The sequence below is a fragment of the Triturus cristatus genome, chromosome 1_2 (assembly GCF_964204655.1).
Source record: "Triturus cristatus chromosome 1_2, aTriCri1.1, whole genome shotgun sequence".
NCBI classification, from domain to species: domain Eukaryota; kingdom Metazoa; phylum Chordata; class Amphibia; order Caudata; family Salamandridae; genus Triturus; species Triturus cristatus.
Genome location: NC_140580.1, coordinates 402,626,974 through 402,654,363, shown reverse-complemented (window position 1 = coordinate 402,654,363; position 27,390 = coordinate 402,626,974). Strand labels below are relative to the sequence as shown.

Sequence of the window (27,390 nt, the reverse complement as noted above, 5' to 3'; positions counted from 1 at the left end):
ACTTTGGTGGTATTATTATTTTTGTACTCATATACTGAATTTGCAAACACTGACATTTAAAAAAAATAGACTGACAGTGCCGCCTAGTGGTGGACTATCAAATATGTATGGGGGTTATGAAATAAAGTGCAGGTGTTGAGTACTGGTAAACACCAGCATGAATTAAGCACTGCATCACCTTAGTCTTTGATATCGTATTTCAGTTGGAGGAATGCCGAATGTTGCATTAATAATTTTAGAACTCTTCAAGACAATGTTTAAAGCACACATGAAATATTACCCTATTTTAATGTTCTTTTAAATTTGCCATGGTTTGGTTATAGCAGCAAAGGGTATCTATTTTTTTTACTGGGTCTGGACTGTGTCTACTTCCCCTTAAACTTGCTTAAGCAACCTTTATATTAGAATATTTTCTATAAGTGAAAGCTGAAAGAATGTGCTAAGAGGTTGCTAGTGGAATGAGAGTATGATGGGGGTATGTTAAACATAGCTCTTAGGAAAGCAACGAGCAAAAGAACGAAAATACAAACCTACTGCTGTATGATGCTCTCTTTATTTTCAGGTTAACCGACACCATACATACATTTGAAAAGATTCGGATGTATTGTCATGGTAGTCTTTTCACAGGAAACAAAAAAAACTAACAAAAGTTTATGAGCATAATAAATATCAAACCGTTCCATTAAAATATATAAATATAAAACATCAGTTGTTATTTCAGAAAATGTGTTTGGAAAACTGGCATCATCTATTTCATTGGACATCTGCCGCTTTGTCCTCAGCTCACATCACCTCAGGTCCAGCAGGGTTATTTTAATGTCTTTTACAACCACATGTCTGCATACCTACAAAGAAATAATTTAAAAAAAACAGGTTTTAAATTAACAATTCCATTATATGTAGAGTGGCTCGCAAAACAGAGTTTTGATGCAGTCTACAAAACAGATATTAGAACGTTCTCCCAAGCAAATTGCGGTCCCTAGTCATTGTTTCATATTTAGAGTAAAAACACATTTTTTCATACAGATGAATACATTGTGCTGTAAATAAAAATCACAATGAAAGTAGAAAATATGGCTAATTTGAAAGAAGTAACGTATTCGAGTTTACAATGGTTTGTTTTAACTGCACTTTTCCATATATTCCTATTACATGACTGCTATTAAAATGTTGATATTTGGTCTGATGTGAGGACGCCAAGAATCAGAGCATTCTGCACGTGGTATTTGAACGTCCTTGAGCAGCCCTGGTCATGGGAAGGTCTGAAATCTAAGACCCCAGCGGCCACACTGCCTCTGGTTCTGGTGAATGGATCACACCAGAGAAATCTGTACTCGATTGAGGACTATTATAGGTTGCCACCAAGTTTTTGTGTGCACCGATGATGCCAGAATTACTGGATCCAGAAGGGCTTTGGGTCAATCTAGTACAAAACTTTTTTGCCTCAGCAGCTCTCGAATTATTAGTTTCTATTAAAGACCCGGGACTTCATATATGTGTGATTGCATTGAGGTACTTAAGCGTTTCTAGCACTAACACAATCACTTACTCTTGATTCCACAGTTCAAATCCAGAAAATCATTTCCTGCTAAGGTGAGAGTTCCTTCTCAACAGTTTCCAGGGTCTAGGCTGACTTTTTAAGGTAAGGTGGGATCAGACAAGCTGAGTGGAAAAGTAGAAAGTAACTGAGCTGCACCACCTTTTATGACCAACTCCACAACGTTTGCAGCCATAGCTCCCCTCATAAATCATATCCTAAGGTTACTGCATGCTCTGCAATGGCCAGAAAAATGGTCCCACGGTGCAGTTGGCAGGAGGTTATCTCTTGCTCCCAGGTAATATACTGAGTCAGACAATGTCTTAAAAGACAAGTTGTACAAAGGGCAAATATGGAACCTGTTTAAGACCCAGATTTTACTGCAAATTAAGTTGTAACAATCTCAACTATTGTGGTGTATATCAATTGTACTCATCAATTTATTGATTATCTGTGGTGCGAGGTGGATTTGCTATTTCACAATCTAGTGGAGCCAGGAAATCTATGTAAATACTGTACCCTAGTCTGAACGGTTCTAAGCCTTGTGGAGAAGGCTTTGTAAGATTGAGGTGAGGAGTGTTGAAATTATTGGGTAGCCCTCCTATGGGGAGCGGATGTAGCCTTACGGCTAGAGCGGTCGACCTCGAAGCTGGGGAACCGAGTTCGAGTCTCTGCAACGAAGCTCAACATCCAGTGTTTCTGGGCAAATCACTTAGGGCCTTATGTAGGTAAATTACATTTACCGATTCTTAAATACCGAATTTTACCGATTCGGTATTTATGAATCGGTAAATGTAATGTAGGTAAAAAAATACCGATTCGGTAAGTGTCGGGATTTTAGAATCGGTATTTACCGATTCGGTAATGGTAACCTGTATCTCATTGATTCCTATGGGCCAGGAGGCCCATAGGAATCAATGGGAAGCCAGTTACCATTACCGAATCGGTAAATACCGAATCGGTAATGGGGGGAGCTCAATCAAGGGTGGCAGGGTGTCACATTGACACCCTGTTGCACCCCTGATTCCTGCATGTGTGCACATGTGGCACACATACATGCCCTGAGGGCATGTGTGTCTGCCACATTGCACACATCTAAGGGCCAAAAAAAGCATTTACTGAGTCATTCGTCATTTACCACCAACTTTCAGTTGGTGGTAAATAACGAATCCCCACACCCACCACACACTCCCCCTACATCTCATTTCTGTATTCGGTATTTACCGAATCGGTAAAGTTACCGATTCGGTAATTTTACCGATTCGGTAAATTACCGAATACAGAAATTATCCCCCTACATATCAAAAGCCTAAATACCGGTCGGTAACGGTATATTTACCGAAAATCGGCCGTTACCGACCGGTATTGGGCTACCTACATATGGCCCTTAATCTCTCCGTGCCTAAAAAAAATGAATGTGTTCTTCTGTAACAAAACTGGTGCTCATGTAAAGTGCTCTGATACCTGATGTCTCAGGTCTAGTTCGCGCTATATAAAACTCGAAAAAAAAAAAAAATTGCTAAAATCTGCATTTGAAGTCATACCTGTCCGCTTCCACAAAAAAAGCAGAGCTTACCTAAAGGGTACATCTGAAGCAAATGGTTGGAGCAATGGAGTCTGACGAAAGGAAGTCCCTGACAGCTGTGCAGTCACAGACAGTCAATGTTCAGCAAGCTTCCTGATTTTCGAGTCTGCCACATATTCATTACTAGGGGTGTTTCACCTTAGCGCTGGTCCACTCTGAGGAGAATGGGCCGAATTTCCGTTCTCCAGATAGATTGCATTATCAAGTTTGCACCAGTTTCTTCAACAAAGCTGAATGCATATAGTTATCAACAACTCATGAGCCTAATCCATTTAGGATTTTCGGATCCCACTCCTTGTGGCTCACACAGTAAGAATAAAACATTCCCTTAACTTACTGTGCATGACCTTCTGTGCAAACGTGACTGCTGCCCTAGGGTATATGTAAGACTGGTGCTTCTCTTTTTCTTGGCTACCTGAACAACTGTGTGATTTTGGGCATTGTTTTCCTGTAGTCCCAGGTATTCCATTTGCACTGGATCAAACTCCCTAGCGTAGTTTATAATAAGCACACTCCGGGAGAGTCTACATTGTGAAAGTTGTATAGAGACTGCTATTTCAAAGTGTCTCACATTTTTAAACTGTTAACAAATTCTACAATAATCAGTTCCACACCACCATTGCCTGGGACGATACTTATAGGAAAGTGACCTTCCATTCTAGCACTGCGAGATTGTAGACATTACATTTTTCTTGCTCTGTGCCTGGAAGCGGATAAACGTAGTTCTCAACTGTTGCATGTGGGGGGGGCTCCAGCACTCATTTTTGTGGACTATGAATTATTTTTCATTATGAAATTTTGACCATGAGCATGAGAGAGAAAGTTAGAAAAGGAATAAACAGAGAATAGAAATATATTGAGAACAGGGGAAAGAATGGAACAAAAGAATGTGTAAGAATAAGATAAAGGTAAAAAAAAGTGCAGGTTTGTGGTGGAAAAAATGGGCATAAGGCAGAATTAGGACTATTCCACCTTGGGGTGGCTTGCCGCCCATGAAGGTGGCGGCATTCCTTTGAAGCTCTGCAGATCGGCGCACTACACCAAGATGAGGAGGCAGCTTCTCCTGTCGGCGTTAATTCCTCATTCTTTCCCAGGTTCATAAATTTTAGTAGAGGCCGCCTCTGTTGACTTAGACGCTGGGAGAGCTTGCTTTCTTGCATGTTGCCAGAGCACCTCTTTTACCTCAGAGGTACTCACCATTTTGCGTGAAGCAAAGCAGCATTGTGGATGCCGGAGTTGCATCGCAGATGCTCGCAAATACGTCCTAATTGCTTTTAGACACCTTTCAGCATAAATACATAGCCTCAATACCATCATTGAGGCTTCTTCATACTGCTCTTCACCTCTATCACAGGCAAGAGTGGCTTCTTTATTGAAATGACGTTTTTGCCCTGACAAAATTTATTTTTGACTAAGAATACGAACATTACAACATTTTCTCTCTGCTGCTTTAACTTATTTCTTTAACCTAACTGGGTTTTTCTTATTCTTGCAAAACCAAAGGAAATGATGGACGGAGTGTTGAACATTGCAAGCACTCACCCCCAGTCAACTGATCTGGGTTTAATCCATCACCGTTCTTTAGCCCACTCTGCTACCCCAGTTCAGACATGGCCATATGCAAATCAGTCTGACCCTGTGCCTCATGGGAACAGTCTAGCCCAAACTGCCAAGCCATGTCTTCCCTGGACCGGAAACAAGCTTCCTAGGACCGGTTTCTGGCATTTCAGCCGTCTTCAGCCAGGTTTGCTTGAATCCAGTGTCAAAGTGAGCAAGGGACTCACGTCTGAGCATACCCAGCCAACTTAGGGCGAACAAAGCAAAAACCAAAGGAAATGATGGACGGAGTGTTGAACATTGCAAGCACTCACCCCCAGTCAACTGATCTGGGTTTAATCCATCACCGTTTTCTTACTCTTACCTGTACAATGTTATCTCCTTATTTTCTCTTGGTAAGTGCGCAAGAGTCAGATTTTCACCTATAGCCCATTACCACGTTGTATCGCCTTGCCAACAATTTCTATACATGGGCAGACTTAAAAGAAAAACAGTCTCTAAAAAATTCTGCCATTAAATATCTCAAATACCCTATTGTGGTCCAACAGCATAACATAATAGAAGATCCCAGCTCTTCCCCCACATAGAGACAATTCTTCTAATTTGTCCTCCTCTTCTACACATCCTAATCCAAGCAAGAGGTCAACAAATGGCTTAAAAAGAGCTCACTGTCTCCCACACAGCTTCCTTTCACTGCCTCATTGGATCCTCTAATGGAATGGATTAGGGCCTTACGTTCTTATATGGAAGAAACGAATGCCAAACTACAATTTCCCTGCAATCGATGGTCTCACATGGAAGAATGAATGTCTGCAGGCCTCAATGAAACCTCCCTCATAGTGAACTCCTACAGAAACATGTTGAAGACCTCAAAAATCGAAACAAATGGAATAAATTGCAAATGTATGGTCTTCCAGAAGGAACAGAGGGAACAAACCCTATCACATTCTTTAAATCTTTTCTTCCTCAGCTACTCAGTCTCCCAGACAGACCATCACTAACATTCAACAAGAGCACCGGCTAGGCCATCCTCCTGCAACTACTTCAAGTGCAAAAAAGCCTAGAGGAGTTAATCTCTATTTCTTGGAGTATACTTAACTAATTCAGGTCCTGACCACTGCCGAGCAAATAAAACGCATTTCGTGGTCAGGACATAATCTTTACTTTCCCCAAGACTACGTCAAGAGCACTGCAGATAAACCTAAAGATTTCGTGAGCATGCGACCAACACTTCGCTCTCTTTGAGCTTGTTTTGGGCTATTTCACCCTTGCCTATTCAAAGTCATTTATAGAAACAAAACAACCTATGAAGATCCTAGTCAACTGAAGGCCTTTTTAGACACATGTAAAATTGAGACTATGGACGTCTCTGCACCTAATAAATCTTCGCATTAATCTTGTATGTAGATGCTGAAAATATTGTGCTATTCTTATCTTTGAGATTTTGTTATGATACTACTTAGTTATTATTTGATACGCATAACCAGCTTAAATATATCCTATCTTATGTGTCAACTCACTCATGTTTTCTCCCCGCAGGTGTTGTTTACCCAGACCTGCATGTACTTGTTCCCCAATCCATATCCTATAACCCTTTGTGCGCCTTGTTTTCCCCTGTGGACTGGACGTGCCAACTTATTCATGTGGTCTCCCCCCCACCATCCTCATCGTAGTATATCTAGGTTTGTTCCTCTTCCTTTTAATTTTCATTCATATGTATATTATACTCTCTCCCTGTGATAGCACTATTCCAATTTTTCCCTTCTAGTTTACTTTCTCAGACATATCTTATCTCTCCTTCCTTACTTTGTCCAAAATTGTCCACTTTGTTTAGCAATGTTTTCTTTCATAACACTCTACATGTTCCTTCCCTGCACAGTTATCTGTCCTTTCCATTATTTTGTCGAAATATCTTCTATCTATGGTTTCGAAAAGTTTATCCTGGAATGTCAGTGGTTTAAATTGTCCAATCAAACGACAAAGAGCCCCTACCCATATATCAAAACTTGATGCACATATTGCTTCTCTATAAAAATAGCACCTCATGGAAAAGGAATCTTTGAAATTAAAGAGAGGTTAGGTGAAGTATTTTTCTCACCAACAACCAGTAAAAAAATAGAGTTGTAATCCTATGTCAAAAATCCCTTCCTATCCAGATAATCTCCCAGGAAATTGATGTTGATGGTCGATGGATACTGCTCAAACTGATAAAGTTCCAATTCTTCTATTTAATGTATATTGGCCTACTGCCCCAGACTGTCAGTTCTGGTCTAACATTTCTCAAAAACTTTCACAACACATAAATGACAACTTTATTTTTGCAGGAGACTGCACGCAACTCGAACCATTTATTGATACACAAACTACATCCCTAACAAATCACAAAAAAGTATTCCTCCACACCCTTAAACAACACAGTCTAATGGACGCATGGTGGCTGTGTAATCCCACCACGAGTGAACATTCATATTTCTCTCCTGTACAACGAACACAACAATGGACTGATTACATCTTTGTCCTTCACAATTTAGTCCAGCCCCTACATTATTCAAATATAGGTTCCATCTTGATATCTGATCATGTCCCAGTGTCTATACAACTAGACATTTTACCTAAATCAGTATCCCCAAACAGTGGAGATTTAATAATTCATTATTACTAAACACCTCATTCACTTCCTCCTTTACTTCTTTCTTTCATGAATACTTTCACATTAATCATACGATAGACATTGTCCTCCACACCATTTGGGATGCATTTAAGGCCTCAGCTCAAGCTACATAAACCATTTTGTATCCCCCCAAAAAATAAAAAATATCCAAAACCCAATCCAAACAAATATTCTTGGAAATTAAATGGTTGAAACATTCCTATTGCACCTCTGGAACACACAAATCTCCACTATAGGTTATTAATGCCTAACTCCACTTCAACAAGTTATCTACTGAAAGTGCGTCATTTAATCTCCTTAAATCTAGTGCAAAATATTATGGTGGTCAAAATAAATCTGGGAAGTTATTAGCGAGCTATCTCAAAATCAAGCATCAAATATTACATATTGAATCAATCACAGCTGACTCTAATAATTCCTATAACAAAGACTCAGAAATCTGAAACCAATGTAAATAAATGTACAAAAATCTATACACCCCAGAACATTCTCCAACCCACCCCGAAATTCTACAGCATCTTCGCTCCGTTCAGAAACCTCATCAACAGCTGGATTTCCCAAACTTAGAATCAGATATTACATATGCAGATCTTCACACTGCATTCCTTACACTCAAAAAAGAAAGGGCTCCAGGACCAGATGGTTTTACAGCTGAATTATGTACACACTTTACAAAATACTTCTCCCCTAACTACATGCTCTGTTTCAGTCCTTTACTCACCCTGCTAAATCATCCGGTTCATTTTTAGGCACGCTTATCTGTCTTATTCCAAAGGAGGGAAAGGAGCCGTAAGTAAGTAAACGTCACAGACCTATATCTCTGGTTAATATGGATTATAAAATGTTTTTGAAAACCTTAGCCCTATGCCTAGAACACTTCCTTCCTAATCTTCTGGGAAAGGGACAATTGGGTTTTCTTAAAGGATGATACATATCGGCTAATACTCAATTGCTCTTTAATATTCTCTCGAAATCCACGATCATTAATGAACCCTCAGCGGCTATTGCCTTAGATGCCGAAAAGGCTTTTGATCGCATGAAGTGGGGTTTCTTATTTCACACCTTTACTTGGTTTGGCTTTGGTCCTACGACAACTAACCTAATCTCCCTTCTGTACACTTCTCCTCAAGCGGCCATCTACGTAAATGTGTTGACTTCCTCCTATTGTACTTTGAATACAGGAGTATGTCAAGTTCCCCACTATCCCTTTTTCTTTTTATCCTAGCCTTAAAACCAATTTAACTGGACTCAGGAAAAACACAGACTTACATGGTTTTATTTATAATACCAAGTAGATAAAACAGGCTGCGTATGTTGCCGATATTTTAATATTTATGTCAACACCTCAATCTTCAATCCCTGCTTTTTTATCCAAAGGGACATCTTTTGTCTTAGTATCCGGTTATAAATTAAACAATGAGAAATCTGAAATTCTACCTTTCAACAAATTCAATTTTAAACATGATTTTTACCCAAGTAAATTGGAAATCTCAACAAATTGAATATCTTGGCCTCAATTCACCCCACCACTTAAAACATCCATGTTGGTACCTATTACTTTTTATACCATCTCCAACATTCCATTAAATAACCGCCTTACATTATTCACAAAAATCTACTCTATACTTTCCTCTTTTCTTTGGAATAATAAACGCCTTTGTATGTCATTGCTAAAATTAAAACGTCCCAAAATTTAAGGTGGGGTCGATTTCCCTAATTTATCAAAATAACAAAGCATTTTTATTGAGATTGTCTTCACACTGGATCTCATACTCAATAGAATACTGTCCATTTTGGGTTGTTCTAGAACGTACCTTTGTATCACCCTTTTCATTCCAGGAATACCCAACATATACTTGCAAACTTCAAAGGTTTTCCACTCCCTTTTTTAAAAACATCTGTAAATTACTAGAATCCATATCATCACATATTCTTAAAGGCCTACACACTTTTCTTCATTCCACCATTTGGCATAGTAAATTTATTTTATTCAATAATAGACGCATTTACTGGAAAACCTGGAGAAAAAGGGGTTTAATATGGGTTTGTCAATTATTCTGTCAAGAACCCCTATATCTTACTCACAAGCTCACTTGTGTTATAGACTTCCATCTTCTTTCTCAACATAGATTCCAACTTTTACAAAATACTATTCTTAAAACATAGTTTTTTTCCAAATCCAACATTCCCTCTCATGTGGTTCCGCAAACTCCTCTTGGGAACCTTCACACAAATCCGAAGCACTCCAACATTTATTCACACTTACAATGCATCTTTACTAATAGACCTACAACAGATATAGAATTATCATGGGAACACGACCTAACTGTTACTTGGCCCATTACAATGTGGAAACGAGTTTGGATAAACATCTGAAAATCTTCCAGAGCAGTAAACAAAACGCAAACACTTTTTTACATATATAATAGGCTACTTTTTACTTGGATATCCTTGCATAAAATAAATCCAGATGTTCCAGACTCTTGTTGGACATGCTCGCCACAACATGCTGATTTGAAACATTTACTTTTGACTTGCCCTTCCTGGTCACAAATTTGGAAACAAATTAACTCCATTTTTTATTCCAATGTGCATTTCTCCATCTCTAACATTTTTAAGAAGTGTATCCGATGATTGGGCTGATGTAATATTGAGTGTAAAAATATTAGATTTACTATTAGCTGTTGCATTTCTGCAAATAACACGAAATTGGAACGACTTTACATAACTATCATCTAAAGCGTAATAGTATGCAGTATGCCATAATCATAGACTGGACACAGCATATATATACCATAAATCACTTGTTTTAAAACAAAAAGACTTATGGAGACCAGTTACCTACTTTCTTAATGAATCTGCTAAAACATTGTTAGCTCCCTCACACAGTAAGCAAGAAGATCTTCAACCTCCAAGACTTTCCATTTATGATGGAATTACTTTTCTTATAAGATATATTACTCCACATACATTATTTTTTATTTTATTTATTTTACAGAGTTTTATACAGCGCGAACTTGACCCGAATTGGGTATTAGAACGCTTTACATAGTATCAGTTGCATTACACGAGGACACATCCGTTTTTGTTAGGCACGGGGCGATTAAGGGATTTGCCCAGAATCACAGGATGTTCATGGTCATTGTCGAGACTCGAACCCAGCCCCCAGATTCGAGATCGACCGCCCTAGCTGGTAGGCCAACTCCTCTATTACTTCTTTAGTGTTTTTTTTTTATCAGACTACATTTCTCATGAACCATATACACCCCTCCCTCCCCCGGACTATATTGGTACTGATTTTTATATTCTAATGTTGACCTCATTTAAATTGTTGAATATTCACTGAATGTACCGTATTTATCATAATAAACTAATACTTTTAATACTTAAAAAGATCAGTTTGTCTTGCTATGCAGCAACTCTGACATTCACCATGCTCCTACGAAAAACTTCGGGTTGATGTACTTTCATGTTTTATACAAATTAAGCACTAAACAAACTTCACCTTCACACTAGTAGCAGTTCCTTCTGTATCAATACCTTTAAGAACACCAACAAAGGAGCACAAACACTACTGAAAGTAGGGGGTGGAATGAGAATAGTAGGAGGGATTACAGCATCAGATCAGTGAAGCCATTAGGTCCACTGGTGAAATAAAAGAAAATCATAAATTTCACATTCTACATTAGGTTTTTCTAAAGCACTGCAAACCACCATGTTAGTCTCATATCACTATTAGTTTAGGTACCCGTTACAGTAATCATAAACCAAGATCTCATTACAATGCAAAACGGATGCAAAGCCTTAAGGGAAATGTGAAAAGAATGAATAAGAAAGGTTGTGTTACTAGGTTTTGGCATCTAATCAGTCGTGTTTAGGTGAAGGTGGCAGTAACCGAGATTTTAACCAGATGAGAATAGGTAGTTTTTAATAGCATTCTAAATTTGCTGAAATCAAGTTCAAGTCTTAGATCTTTTGGGAGGGATTTCAATAGGTATGATTCATAAATGTGAAGAGTCCTATTGCTGGGTGGTTGCAATTTGCCTTTTTGACATGCCGTAGTTGGCTTCAAATATTTGTAGACTGGGTTGGTTGCCTTGGATCATTACCATTCCATTGCTGTAAATATTTAAAGTAAGAGCAAGGAGCAAGACTTCTGGCAAAGCGAAACAATCTTCTTCCCTTAAGCAGTGATGGAGGGCAGGAGGAGGAGTATGCCTGTTGCAAGGTTGTCAGTCATGTTTTAATATGAGGCACATAGAGAATAAGGCCTGTAGTGATTACTCCAAAGCGAGGGGTGTTCCAATTAGTGATTAGGGTCTTCGATGTGCTAGCAGGATGATAAATTTGAACTTCTTTTTCCATGATTTTGATGGTATTGAACTAGGATAGGTTATTACGTAGGAGGAGGGGCCAGGTTCAGCTACACAAATTTGAAGGTGCCAAGTAGAGGTTAGTTGATCGGGACTGATGGAACTGACGACCACAGAACTGTTTGCGACAGACAGATTCTTACAGCTCAGTTTCAGAGATAGGCTGGTAATGGATAAATACATGAGCGGGTGGGGTAGACAGTCAGTCCATGGAGTCGGAGGTTCAGTGATGGACGTATAAAGGATTAACCCAAAGATCAGGTAGGGGTAAAGAATGAATACGTGAGGTGCAACTCCTTGTGCCACAGAGTTGAAGGAGCAGAGAATGAAGATGAGAGCTGATGAGATGGATGCATATTGTCTGTCTGCTTCAACAGGCAGAGAATGGATCTGTGCAAAACTACTAATGAAAGCTAATATTAGAGTAATGGATGCTATGCATAGCCCACAGATAATTAATGGATATGCTGGTTACTGCAAAAAAGCTTGTTGGAGTTCTGTCCTTGTGCACCATCTGTCAATACTAAATGACAAAATGCGGGTGTATAAAAGTGTCTCCACAGAGGCAGGAGTCAAAAGGTCTGCCACGTGAGGTGGTGACTAATGGCACATGAAGTGCGGCTACATAGGTGTGCCAAACTGCACCACTCATAAGCAATACACTCACCTTGTCTGACAAAAGAATAACACTGTCAATCCTAGGGAAAGTGACTGCAAGTCTTCACTTTGGCATCCTTAAAGGTAAATCCTATCCAGATTAAAATGCTCTACGCTTCAATAGCAAGTTCTTAGTGTGTTTGTCTGTGACTCTGCACCTCACTTCGGATGCTTAAATGGATCAATGTGGCCTTTTCAAGAAACGTGTAGGCACCAGGGAACCCACACTACAGTACCACATTTTACTTTCAGCAATTGACTTCAAAGATGATCTTTGACAGCTACATTTCTGCTGCTCCAAAACAAAACGTATTTGTAGGAGGAATTGCATAATGTATGCAGGGAGGTCTAGGTAATCAATACACAATAAAACTAGTAGTGCTTTTAATCTTAATTGCTGCTGAAGAGAATGATGTGTGTGCTGGTATACAAGCGTACATTCAGACTGTCTAATATAGGAAACAGATGAGGTTGAGAAAGCAAGAAGTGGAGCACCATACAACGTAAACCAGAACTTATGGGAGTTCTGCTACCAAAAAGGATGTTGACGGGTAACGTTTGCTGGTAGAAGTTGAAATGGCGCTTAAGGAGAATAAATGTGTTGTGATAGATAAAGTAACACCCATACACATGGGCACTGCAGAAATCGCCCTCACCACTTTACTCAAGCAAAAATATATCCAGAGATCTTTCTCAATGTACAGACGTTGCCAATAAATCGAGTAATTCAATGCTGTGTGTCCCATTACCTTTCCTTGCATCGTCCTCACTGTCCAGGCTGTGTGATTGTGTGCTTTGAAGGCATCTCCTCATTCTTGAATCGATAGTCTCCAAACTCATCTCAAAACTCTTTGAATGTTTAATTCATATATGTCCAAGTACAAATCAATGCTATTCATCTTTTGCCCAATACCAAGGTTAAGTGAGCATATCTATCGTGTAAATGATGCACCTTTGTCTCACGAGTGAGACAAGTCTTAATTTGGAACGTGTACAGCGAACTACCTAGAGTAGCGATAGATAGATAGATAGATAGATAGATAGATAGATAGATAGATAGATAGATAGATAGATAGATAGATAGATACCCAGACTGGCTGGGAGTGCTGCTTCTATGAGGCTGTCACCAGGACGGCTGCTGGGAAGAATCTGCTGGGGATGCTAGGCCCAGAGAGTGTGATATTTTGAGTTGGTGTGCATATTGCGCCTATGTGCTGATGGACGTGTGAATTGTTGCAGCCATCAAACAGTTGTCACCTAATGTTTGTTGCTGTGGGCTTTCCTCACACTAAAGCAGACTACAGAAATACATTTCTCATACAAAGAAAAATAAGCTAAAAAGGACTTCACTGAGATGGAAACAACAGCTGCTGAACACTCACAAAATGCGAGGACAAAGGGTATCTAAACAAGGCATGCAGTCCTTTGAATATTGGATGAGTGACACAAAGATGCACGCGGAGCAGCACAAAAAACAATGGGGATTAAGCTTTTATTGAACAGAATGTCCTTGGGGCTGATGAACACAAAGGCTTACACATGGTAAAATACTGTAAAGTATGTCCCTAGATCTTTATCCTGCTAGAGAGGGGAAGTAAGCCCCACCATGGAATTCTACACATGATCCTGAACTAGAGAATTCAGAGTTCTTAAAAATATCCAAGGTCAATAAAATGGCCTCAAGGGAAGATGGATTCCAACACAAGGACGTGATGCAAGAAGCTGCTATGGCTTATTTTTATTAAAAGAAACTTTAGAGAGGCCAAAGCTTTCAAGAGAATAGTGAGAAGAGTACTGCAAGCAGAAAGCTCATATTTTGTCAAAAAAATAAAGGAAACTGCACTACAAAGCAGCTTCCATTAAAGTCCCGCCCCAGTACAGGGGATACTGGTCTGTTTAAATTGTTGTGGTGTAAGAATATTGGTACCTGTGACACCTAGAGAGAGCGGGGAGGCAGTCAGAATTTACAGATCTAGAACGAGCCATCTTTTTGTTCACAATCACCCAGGGGAAGAAGCAGTACTGAAGCAACAAACACTGCTGGACTGTCTGAGGTCTAGAATTTAGTATCATTTAAAAAGACACCCAGGATCACATTTCTGTACTTGCGATCAATGCTTCCACTTAGAAGTTGGCCTTTATTTATTTTGTGTTTGTGCATCACATCAACTGGTTGATGTGTGGCTGTTTTGCAGTTTTTAAACCTGATAAAAAAGACTGAAGATGGAGTCTCCAGGCGAGCCACAGCTGGAATTCAGTCGGGTATGATTATATATATATATATATATATATATATATATATATATATATATATATATATATAATGTTATTGGTTTCATCAAAAGCATACTGGCACCAACAAGTACCCAACTACTTGCATTGTGCATCAGAGAGGGACGGTAAATATTTACCTGGAACTGTGAAACAACTGTGGTTTTTGGGGGTTATGCCTATGTGGAGGCCGGTGGGAATGTGCTGACCAAGTATCCCCCCCCCCCTCCCCCAGAACACTCTCGGACTTCAAATCCCATAATACATCTCAGGGGAAGGAACATCTTTTCCGAGGAAATGAGTCCTCTTTTGATGCCTAGCAGCAAGAACCAATGACATTTCTTCTACCTGTTTAAATTTCCATCAGGACAGGTTGCGCGGTCTTTAAACAAGCAGAGGAAGGCAGAACGCCGAAACGCGTCCTTGTAATTAAAGAGTCTTCAAAGGGGACCCGTGAGTGGAGCATGTTTCTTTTTTGGAAACGTGAGCTTTTATTTAAATGTGGACCCACTTCCACATGGTTGCACCCGTCAGTAAGAGTGCACATGTTGCCTGTAAGTGGACTTTGGAGCTGGAATCTATCTATATATATATGTTTTTCTGCAGATTTATATAGCACGAACTCGACCCGAAATTTAGGAGAACTCTACATGAGCACCAGTTATGTTACACAAGGACACATTCATTTTTTGGTAGGCACGGGGAGATTAAGGGATTTGCCCAGAATCACAGGAAGCTGAACCGACTCCGAGGCTCAAACTCGTTCCCCAGCTCCATAGTCGGCAGCATTTGCCGCAAGCCCACAACGTCTCCCCATTATATGTCTCAACGCATTAGGTGCATGTGAAGAGCAAACCACAGATGAGGAGCTTTCCGGGCTCAGAGATGGATCTCTTAATGAGGAGCTCTGGTGCAGCCCCTTTTCCAGGGCTGGCGGTGGTGGCAGGATGCTGAGCTGGGGCATATGCATAGGATATTGTGATTTGCTGAGCACCTGAAACAGTGTTAAGCCACTTTGGTCCACCAGGTACCGCATTCCTAGGCTGACTAGCCAATCAAAATCGCTCTGAGTGTCGAGAAAGGATGGCTGGGGACTGCCTTTTATAATCGTGAAGAGTACTGGGGAGCTGGGAACAGGTCAACAGAGAAGGGAAGGTAATCAGTCTGTGGAGGCCTGCTCATGCCCCTTCTTTTTGCCCAGTATTTAGAGTTCTAATATTTGTGTGCATTTAAGGAGGATACAGTACAGCTGCACTCTGCCTCCAATAGAGATTACAACTATATAAAACGAGAAGTACTTCTCACACAACACTATGCGTGTACGACGTCCTGATCTGAGGAACCCGAGAGGGATATGGACTCCAGACTAGCCATGATGTCACAGGAAGATCTTGCTTTTTCTCTGCTGTAAAGGGTGAGGGGTGAGGGACACAGCAACAGAAGGTTTTTTCTTGGAGGAAACATTGGAGGAAATGGGGACAGACAACTCCCGGGACTGAAATGCAGATTCTGGACATGGAACAGGAGATTTGCAGTTTGGAAAGCAAACTGACATCAGGGAGTGATGCAATTTTGTCAATGCAAAGACTACGCTATTACCTCTAAACCTGGGTAATCCCTCAGTAGCAGCTAAGGTTAGAATGTTGAGAGCGACACCCCTTTCAAGGGTGAGTCTCTGGGAGCTCTTATGGCTCATATTTTTGGGGGAGATGATGAGTTCTAAAGGCTAGTGTGTCGAGCTGGGTTCAAGTCTCTGCAGGGATGCTCAACATCCTGTGATTCTGGGCAAATCACTTAATCTCCCCATGCCTAAAAACAAAAGAAATGAATGTGTCTGTTTGTAACTCAACTGGTGCTCATGTGAAGATCTCGGATACCCAATACCTGCAGGTCGAGTTCGGCCTATAAAAAAAATAAAAATGTAAAAAAGACCGGAATTCTTGGTGGATAACCAGGAGGGTTATTTTGAGGTGCATGAGGTGGTCAGAATCCCAACCAGAAGGCAGGATATGGGGATACCTGTGCTGGGACTGTTGTGGTTGAACTGGGAGGTGCCCTCACAAACCGAGAGAAGAGCTACTGCCAAGAGTAAAGATTTACATTTAAAACGATGTAAGATCCTCTTCTTTCCTTATGTCATCCCAGCTACAAAACATGGGGAGGAGCTTCTAATAATCAACAGGAAAATACTTGATATTAAACTGGCTGTGTCCATATGGTTCGTGGCCAAGCTCAGAGTGACCCATGGGGGCAGCACATTCAACTTCACCCGACCACGGCTGGCTTGGGTTTCCCAGTTAGGAAGGTAAAGAATGCTTCTATGGCACCAGGGAGCAGTGACACCTGATACTGTTTTTGTGGCTCTCACCTTATTAATAGTAATGTGATGCAATTTCTTCCTCAGAAGGCCAGGAGACTGGAGAGATGTTAACGTTGCTGGTTTGTGTTGATTATTTACCTTTTCTTTTCCGTCTTAGCTCTCCATTGTCTCACCTCTACTAGGACCTTCAGACACAGATTTCGGAGTTTGTACTCCAGACGTCCCTTGGTTCGAGACTGCATATATTGCTTCATTACACAACTTTGTTCTTTAAGATTGTGTTTTTTTCCCGTTTTTGTGGTCCTCTTCAATAAAATGCTTTCCAAAGAAACCCAACCACAAGCTATAGGCATATAAAAGGTACCACCATTTCAACATTTCGTGAAAACACATTTGTAAACATTGCTAAATCTGGTCTTTTAAAAAAATGGGTTGTAATTAAGATGTCATGACCCTTAATAATAAAATGTCAGAAACACAAGCTAGCATACTTACATTGAACTGCTTTGGGTCTTTGCTGTGGGGGTGAAATCCTTTCCTTTTGCACCCAGACACCTCTAGCATGCCAGCACTAGTGAGCCTGAAAATCCCAGTGCTACAACAAGGCACAAGCACAGTCTGGTATTAGATTTGACAAATGGACATTTTACAACAATGGCAGTTAAACACATAAAATCAGTAAATACTCAATTTGCTTGAAGAAGGGGGTGAAAACGACACATCTGCCCTACCCAACATTAATGGTCCCACACATTACTGTAGACAAGCTTTATCAGCTAGGCAGAAGACAAGATAAGAGAAATGCGTCTGGATTTAGAGACTGTTAGACTTGGCCTTTCGGCAGGATCACCCCCAAACATTTAGCCTTCACTCCTCTTGTTTTCTGAACCAGTTTGTGTTGGATTTTAGGACTGGGTGTACATTACCACAGCTAATCAGTGCTAAAGTGCTTGTTCTCTCTCCTTTAAACATGGCAAAATTGGCTTACACCCAATTGACACATTTGATTCATGTTTAAGTCCTTAGTAAAGTGGTACTACATGTACCCAGGGCCTGTAAATTAAACGCTAATAGTGGGCATACAGCACTTAAAGTAGCCATATAAAATAAGTCTCAGCCCTGCCACTACAGCCTATGCGCAGTTGTATTATTTTTATTAAAAACATTTTTTTTTTTTTTTCAGGCGTGGCCAAGATGGCGGTGTGAGCAGACGCTTCCTCCGTCGGCTCCCGCTCCGCTGAACCCCTAGCCCAGATACCGCAGCAGGATCTCCCCCCAAACTGAGGCTCTGACGGGCGGAGGGGACGGCGGAACCGAGGGGGAAGCAGATTGGAGACCCGGGGCCCCGAGGCGGAGCTTAGCACCGGAGGGGACGGCAGCGCCCTCGGCCTGCCCGCCACGAGAGAGCCCCGGAATCGTCGAAGAGGCCTGGCGCGCGGCGAAGTGGGGAGCGAGCCCGCGAAAGGAAGCGAGAGCGGTCCCATGCTGAGCGGAGCGGCCCCGTAGAAGGAGGGGGCCGCGCAGACGGGTTGACGCGGACAAGGGAGCTCCACCCGGGAGAGGCCCGGGAGACCGCCGGAGGGCAGCAGACGAGGGGGAAGGAAGCAGTGACCCCGGCCGACGGGGGCTCCACGTCGGGAGTTCCCGGGTGAGTCTCGAGGGGAGAGGACTGTAAGAGCGGCGAGGCTACCGGGGCTGGAGCCCACACGGGGTTCCCCTCCCGTCCGTACCCCCCTTCCCCCCCCCCCCCCGAGCCACGTGGGATTGGTGGCGGAGGGGGAGCGCACGAGGAAGCGGAATTACCCGCAGCGGACCAGGGACCTGTGAGGGGAGCAAGGGGACGGACTGCGGAAACGAGCCCGAGAATCGGCGCCGGAGAGGGCACCAGAGGCGTGACCTCCCTTCGGGGGTAGATAAGGAGCGAGCTGGCCCTGGGGAGTGCCCCTGCGGCAGTAGGCAGACGGCGCCCGACGGCCGAGCGGCAGAGGCTGGAGCGTGAGCAGCCGTCGCGCTGGATGGACCCTGGGCTGATGGACTGGCGGCGCAGAGCGGTTGTGGGCAGCAGAGGCTAGCGGCTGAAGCACTAGGGTGAGCGGAGGCGTGGACGTTGCCCCCTCCAGAGAGGCGCTACGGCGGAGGAAAAACGGAGGGCCCGGCGCCTCGGGAACGGGGTGGTGACACGGCGTCGGGGGTTACCCCCGGGAGAGCGGGGACGACCAGGTGCAGAGGAGACGAGCCAGCGAGGACTGGGACCGCCAGGAGTCCGATCAGAGCGCCGAGGGAGGCCCGAACGGGGAACGCAGCCGGACGCAGCGACCACAGGCGCCCGTGGTTTGGAGGTTCGTCCTGAGGAAGGGAGGCCGGAGGTCGAGGGACAGGAGGCTCGGAGGAGCGTTCGGGCACGGGCCGCCCCGGGGATCAGACCCGGTGCAGGATCAGCAAAGCGATCGAGACCGGCCGTCCGACCCAGCGGCCATGGCTGGAAGCAGAGGTGGACGGAAGGGAGAGCGTACTCTCCCCGAGATGCTGGGCCGGCTGTCGCAACGGCAGGAAAGGGGGCAGCGGTCACCCCAGGCCCCCGGAACGGCGACAGACCCCGAGGGAGGGGAGGCCCCGCTCACCAGATCCTTTATGGAATCTCTCTTTGGATCTTTACGGGAAGACTTTCAAGTCCTGAAGAAGGATGTGGCCAGTGAGGTGCGGGAAATTAAACGAGAGGTGGACGGCTTAGGCGAGCGTGTGGCCACGGTGGAAGAGACCAGCCTACGACGGGACGAAGAGATTGAACATTTGCGACAAGAGGTACTGAGACTGCGAGACCAGCAGATCGATCTCCAGGCCCATGCTGAGGACCTGGAAAACAGGTCTCGGCGAAACAACATACGGGTCCGCGGGGTCCCATCGTCAGAAGAGGGAACAGACATTGCAGGATACCTGGGGGCGCTGTTCCGGGACGTCCTGGGAGAGCCCGAGGAGTTCCAGGTCCGAATCGACAGGGCACACAGAGTGGGAGCACAGCGGAGAGGACCAGCGCCGGCCCCGGACATTTTAGCCTTTCTACCAGACTTCCCACTCAAAGAGCGGATTATGGCGGAGGCGGCAGCCCTTGACCTTCCGGGGGCACTCAGTGGCCCTCTACCAGGATCTGTCGGCAATCACGCTCCAGAAACGGAGGACGTTCAAACCAGCCACCGACTTTCTACGAGAAAACCAGGTACCCTATGCTTGGGGGCAACCCTTCAGGCTCATCTTTCGGTGGAATGGAGTCCAGCACCAGCTGCGTTCCCTGCGGGAAACCTGCAGTATCCTGGGCCTGCCAGAGGGAGAGGAGGATGCGTCCCCGCCGCGTCGAGGGCGCGCCAGAGGTGGAGACTGGCGGCGGGTGACCGGGAGGCGCTCTCGGGACCGCCCGACGAGGCCGGGCGCACCTGCCGACCGGGCAGAAGGGGACAGAGCAGATCCGGAGGTGGCTGAGAGCGCTGGTCCCGGCGACAGCGACGTCGCATTAACGGCTTAAGAACTGCTCCGGGGGGAGATCACATGAGGACACACCAGCTTTCAGGTTCGGGGTAAAGGGGGGGAGGGGGGGGGGGGCAGGTGGTCTAACGCCCACTGGAGAGTGTTACCAAAGACTTGTCCTCTAGAGGACCGGACTTGGACTATGCAGATACGGGGTTTGGGGCTAGGGTGGGGGGTTTTGTTGGGGCAGTTATTGGTTTGAGTTGGGGGAACGGGCTGGGGGGCGGGAGGGGGAGGAGGGGGAGGGGGCAGTTGACGTCGCGGCGAGGAAGGGCTGAAAGAGCCGGCACCACACCAGGAAGGGGAGCGAGGAGGGCAGATCACGGGAAGGGGAGGGGACACCGTCCAGAGCAGGACAGATGGCAAGACAGGGAAAAGGGACACGACAGGAGCAGCGACCTCACAGGAATGCCATTCGACACCGGGGGAGCACAGAGCGGGAGGGGCTTCGCTTCCACATGTCACCCATGACTTTTAAAATAGTGACGCTGAATGTGCGGGGCCTTAACAACCCGACCAAACGGCGGGCGGTGCTCTCTTTATTAGACAGTACGCAGGCAGATATCGGTCTACTTCAGGAAACACACCTCTTGCCCAGGGACTGCGCCAGACTGCGCTCCCACAAATTCCCCACGCAGTTCTTCTCCTCTAATAGTACCAAAACGGCGGGGGTGGCGATATTGGTAGCTCGGCGATTTCAGGGAGAGGTCCTCCACAAGCTGGCGGAGCTACGGGGCCGTTTATTGGTCTATCGGTTCCGGGTGGCGGGCACAGCCATCACAATTGGATCTCTATATAGCCCGAATGACCGGCAGGACCGATTTCTAGAGGCGGCGCTGGGGGAGGTGGCGGCTGCACCGGATAGGCACGTAATTATAGGGGGAGACTTTAACCTCGTTTTCGATTCGACACTGGATAGATCTGCCCAACGGTCACAGCAGGCAGGGGAGTTCTCAGCAGGTAGCAAGGTACAGCTGATGGACATGGGACTGCGGGATTTGTGGCGTCACCTGCACCCGACGGAACGGGACTACACCTTCTACTCACATGCACACAAAACCTACGCACGGCTGGACCACTTCCTAGTGACCGAGCCGGTCAGCGCGCTGGCCACAGCGGCGGACATAGGAGTAATCTCCATGTCGGACCATGCCCCGGTGACGGCCACCTTCTCGGTGCCGCCGGTGGATACTACCCTTAGAGTGTGGCGCCTTCGGGACTCCTTGCTATACAGAGGGGACGTCATCAAACAGGTGATTGTCGCTATTCGGGAATACCAATCCCACAATGAGAACATGGAAACCTCCAGAGCAACGCAATGGGCTGCCCTGAAGGCAGTCTTGCGGGGGGAGTTCATCGCGATATCGGCGGCGGATAATGCACACAGACGTAGCAAACGGGAGGAGCTTACGCAGAAGGTCAGGGAGTTGGAACACATGCATCGCCGAACCGGGGCCCCCCGGATATGGCGGCAGCTCCAAGGAGCGAGAAAGACCCTGGTCGCTCTGGATATGGGCAGGGCGGAATACGCGGCGCTTCGCCTTAAACATGCCTACTACACAGGGGGGGACCGGTGCGGTCGCTTGCTAGCGAGTAAGCTCCGAGTGGCGAGACAGAAGCACCGGGTGAGGGAAATCACCGACCACTCGGGGTCGACAGTCACGGAGGATGGTCGCATCGCGGATGCATTCCGCCAATACTACGCGGATCTTTATGCTGGGGACCCCCCGGACGGGCGAGCCACGAAAGGGTACCTGGAATCGGTCTCTCTGCCCACGCTGACACCACTGCAGGCGGAGGGACTTGACAGGGACATTAGAGTGGAAGAGGTGATCTCCGCCATTGCCAAACTTAAGATCGGTAAATCCCCGGGGCTGGATGGATTTACCGCCCTCTTTTATAAAACGTTCTGCACTACACTCGCGCCGATCCTCACACGCCTCTTCAACACCTTCGCGGAACAGGGGACTATGCCGCGGGACTTGCTGCGGGCGTCACTGACGGTCATCCCTAAGCCGGGGAAAGATAGCTCACAATGTGGCTCCTACCGGCCGATATCCTTATTGAATGTGGACCTAAAAGTATACACGGGGATCCTGGCGTCCCGATTAGCCCCTCTGCTGCCGGGGCTCATAGGCCCAGATCAGGCGGGCTTTGTTCCCGGGCGGCAGACGGTCGACAACACCAAACGGATCGTGCACATTATGGAAAAGGCATCACGGATTCGAGGCGAGAGAATGCTCCTGGCGGTAGACGCCGAGAAAGCCTTCGATCGGGTGCACTGGCCTTATCTAGAACAAGTGCTTGGGAAAGTGGGGATACGGGATAAATTCCGTAATATGATATTCAACTGTTACGGGACTCCAACCGCGGTGGTGAGGGTTAATGGCTGCAGCTCCGGGAGCTTTAACATTGAGAGGGGCACGAGGCAGGGCTGCCCGTTGTCGCCCATACTGTTTGCCCTGTATATGGAGCCATTCGCGCAACGTATCAGGGACAACCCAGAGGTGAAAGGAGTAAAAATGGGTGGGTTCTACCACGCTGTCAGCCTATACGCGGATGATGTTATCTTCTCTTTAGAGGAACCGCTCAGAGCCCTGCCGGCGTGTCTCGAGGAGCTGACCGCGTTCGCTGCAGTCTCCGGATTTAAGATGAACATGGGGAAGTCAGTGGCCCTGGGCCTGTCGCTTTCGCCGGAGACCCGGGCGCGTTTGCAGCGTCTAGCCCCGATAGTCTGGTCTACAGGCACGATACCGTACCTGGGGATACAGCTGGCCCCCACCCTGCCGGAGATGACGGCGGTCAATTACATGACCCTAGGCAGGAAAATACGGGAAGAACTGGTTCGGTGGGACCGCGGTACCCTGTCGTTGCTAGGCAGAGTGGCTGCCATTAAAATGACTGCCCTACCTCAGATACTCTATCTGTTCCGGGCGCTCCCGTTGACGCCGCCGGTTGGGTGGATCCGGGGGATGCAGTCTGAGCTGGGGAGGTTTGTGTGGCAGGGAAAGAAACCGAGACTGCGGCTGGCGCTCTCCCTGCTGGCGCCGGAGAAGGGAGGCCTTGGCGTCCCAGATCTCCGCAAATATTTCCAAGCAGCTCAGCTGCGACACCTGGTGGAGTGGAGCAAGTGGGAGTCGGACAAACACTGGCTCTTCCAGGATCAAGCGGTGGCAGGTCGGCCACTGCAGGAAGTGCCGTTCCTGAGACGGGCCCACCGCCCAGCTAACCTCTATGCCTCTTTTATCACCAGAGTGCCACTGAGGGCGTGGGACGCCACAAACCTTGCATACGGGTTAACCTCGTTTCCGTCCCCACTGACGCCCTTGGTGGACAACCCGGACTTTACGCCGGGGATGCAGGGGGGAGCGTTTGTCCACTGGAGGGCGGCCGGCTGTAGAGCTCTGTGTCACCTGTACACCTCTGAGGGGATTATCCCTTTCTCGAGCTTTCGGCAGGAATATACGTTGCCCGAGGCGGAGAGAATGAGATACCTGCAGGCTAGACACTGGGCGCTGAGCCCGCAGGTGCGAGAGACCGCAGATAGGAGACTATCCCAATACGAGCGCTTGCTTATGACCCGGACGTCTGACGCGAAGCTTATAAGTGATCTCTATAAATTCCTCCAGTTGCCGTCCTCGCACTTTTATCACCCGGGCCGGGCGCGCTGGGAGACTGAACTAGGTAGGGCACTAAGTGATAAGGAGTGGGAACAGATTGCGTATAGGGCACGACACTCGGCGTATCACACCGGCCTGACAGAGACCCTCACGAAGGTTTCTCTGTATTGGTACTACACCCCGGCACGCATTCATGCGATGGACAGCAGCAAAGACTCGAGATGCTGGCGAGGGTGCGAGCAGGTGGGGACACTGACCCACATTTTGTGGGAATGCACGCGACTGGGGGATTATTGGAAGGAGGTATTGGACACGGTGGACTCCCAGTTTGACATTGAGTTACCACGTCTGCCAGCCTACATTCTGTTGGGCCTCCCCAACGCATTGATGTACCCGCTCAGATCTCGCAGAGGGAGGCAGATTGCGATAGCGCTAGGCTCAGCCATCCAAAACATCCTCACACACTGGCGCACTCCCACGCTCCCCACAGTCACAGGGTGGTTGCACAGATTGTGGTATGTGCTGGGAATGGAGAAAATGTCACTGACAGCACGGGGGAGGTCGAGCAATATAGGGAGATCTGGAGGCCGTTTATTTCTTTGCTCGCCACCGAATTCAGGGAACTGACATGCCCCAGATACCTCAAACTGTTACGGCTTTCAGAATCGGAAGGACAGGCTGGGTGAGGCCACCTAAGTAGGGAGGCACGGTCGTTGAGGTAGCGGGGAGCAAGGTCCTTGGACATTAGCTATGGACGGGGGGTGTGGTGCAGGGGGGGGAGGGGGGACGGGAGGGAGGGTTAAAAGTTTGCTGGCACATGGACCCCAGGTAACAGAGAAACTCATAGAGGAAGCTAGGAGGGGCCGGAGAGACACGGGAAATCACCTTGACAGGGCGACAGGGCCTGGGGGGATCCGGGGGAAGAAGATGTTCCATGTGATACTTGCCGGCCCCTGCGGTTGTAGGCGTATGCATGGATTGTTACGGATGTTGCTGGTTTGTTGTTGGTATTTAATAAAGAGATTTAAACATAAAAAACATTTGTTTTATAGTTCTTTTTATTAAACACATTGAATCGGTAAATCAGCTTACAGCAAAGAGGAGGTAAGTCACAATTACATTGATAATCACAAGTGTTACAGATATACAATGATCATACATCAGGAAATACATTATTTATGGTGTTGGTGGATCGTCAAAAAGGGGGGCACTTGTGGGGTTACAGATATTACCTCGGTAATCATTCCAGTTCCAAATCTAGGACCACTTTTTGGGGCATCCCCGTGCCACGTATACCATTTTTTCCCTGAACATGCACCAGTCCATGTCCGCCTTCCAGGCTTCTGCTTTGGGTGGATGTGCGGCCCCCACAATTGTGCAATGTTTCTCTTTGCTATCATTAGACCGAAGGTGACCCAGAGCTTACTTTTACTATTCAGGTCCGTCTACTCCCATACATTTAGGAGGCACCTTTTTGCTTTGGGGTGAATAGTGAGTGCGAGTACTTCACTCAGGATATTGTGTATTTTGCGCCAATACTGCTGAATGTGGTCACATTCCCATAGTATGTGCATGAAAGTGCCCTCCCGCCCGCACCGCCTTCTACAATCTCCTGTTTCTGTTTTCTCCATGTGGGCCAAACTGCGCTCGGTGATGTAAACTCCATGTAATATTTTGAGTTGGACAAGTCTCAGCCTGGCAGAAATCGCTATTTCCTGTGGGGAGGCGACTGCCTCCCACCATTCCTCGTCATTTAATTCTAGGCCGTCTCTCTCCCACTTCCCTCGTAATTGCCTAAGGGGGTCCATAGTATTGTTAAGCAATTTCTTTTAAGTCAGTGATATGGCTTTTGTTGGTAAGTAGTCGTCAAACAACCTGTCTTCGAGGGGGGAGGACTCTGGAGGGGAGGACCTTTTTGGCAGGTGTGTCTATAGAGTGTGACACACTTGCAGATATCTAAAGTATTCTGAGTTGGCTAGGTAGTGTTTTTGTTGTAGGTGGGCCAAATTTATCACGTCGCCTTTTGACCATAAGTCTCCTATTCTTGAGATCCCGATTAGATCCCATTTGTCAAACCCTTTCGATGTCCACACAAATTACCTAGTGTCTCAGTATCCCATAGGGGAGTTGCCAGCGTAAGTTTCTGCTCCCACCCCAGACTTCGGTTTGCTGCGTGCCAGATTTGAACCAAATGTTTAGTCGGCCCTATCAGGGGGGCCGCTCGGTTTTCGAGTATAGCGCCCTGTTATAGTTCCCTCCCAACAGCAGCCATCTATACATGGCAAATCCCGGGTCATCAAGGAGACGGTAGGTGCCATGATTGATGGCAGCAAGGTGGGCAGCCCAATAGTATTTTTTTGAGGTCTGGAAGACCGATCCCTCCATCATACCAATTCAGGGTGAGTTTATTGAATGATATACGGGGTTGCCCATTCCACAGTAAATCCCTCTACAGACTCTCTATCTCCCTGAAATATCGTGAGGAGAACCACGTCAGGGTAGTTTTGCAGTGCGTAAACAAAGCGCGGCAAAGACATCATTTTAAAGAGTGCCGCTCTGCCCAGCAGCGATAGTGGTAGCGAGCTCCAGCTAAGTATATCACGCTTCAACCTTTGTAAGGGCGGGAGCAAGTTGCAATCGAATCGGAGGTTATGATCTGGGGTGGCAAAAATACCCAGATATTGAAAGCCTACTGTAGTGATTTGTATTGGACAGTCTTTGGGTGGGGGAGGCGGGGCCCCGCCGAGGACAAATGGAAGGAACTTACTCCAGTTGATTGAGTACCCAGAGTATCTGCCAAAGGTTGCAAAAATATCTAGCACCCTGCTGAGTGACATTCTGGGAGAGGCTAAAAACAGTAGAATGTAGTCTGCATACAGGGAGATACGGTTCTCCCATGTAGCCGACCATCGCAATCCATGTATCACTGGATCCCTACGAATCCAAGCCGCTAGTGGCTCCAAAGCAAGGGCAAAGGGGAGGGGGAAAGCAGACAACCGTGGTGGGTCCCGGGGCCCAAGGCAAACACTTCAGATTTTTTGGTTATTGACAACCACTTGGGCTAGAGGTTCCGAGTAAAGGAGTCTGACCCATTGAATAAAGCTAGGGCCAAACCCCATCTTTGTTAGTACTGTAAAAAGGTACGGCCATTCGATGGTGTCAAATGCCATGGTGGCATCTAGTGAGACTATTCTTGCTGCCTCCTGGATTGTGGCTAGTCTACTCATCACGCCATACACTCTACGCATGCCGTGTTGCGGTGGGGAATAAAACCTGACTG

At 46.1% G+C, this 27,390-nt stretch overlaps 1 protein-coding gene across 4 annotated transcripts in view; it reads right to left on the bottom strand.

Annotated features, from left to right (window-relative positions):
• Positions 1 to 534: 534 nt before the first annotated feature.
• The window catches only part of STAMBPL1 (STAM binding protein like 1), a 248,774-nt gene continuing 221,918 nt past the window's right edge, over positions 535 to 27,390 (bottom strand). For all 4 annotated transcript variants that reach the window (XM_085605611.1, XM_085605625.1, XM_085605633.1 and 1 more), the window contains 2 exons: positions 17,467 to 17,566; positions 535 to 845 (listed from right to left, as the gene is read on the bottom strand). In XM_085605611.1, coding sequence (XP_085461737.1) covers positions 789 to 845; positions 17,467 to 17,566 — 157 coding nt within the window. In that variant the 3' untranslated portion in view covers positions 535 to 788. The remainder of the gene's footprint in view (positions 846 to 17,466; positions 17,567 to 27,390) is intronic.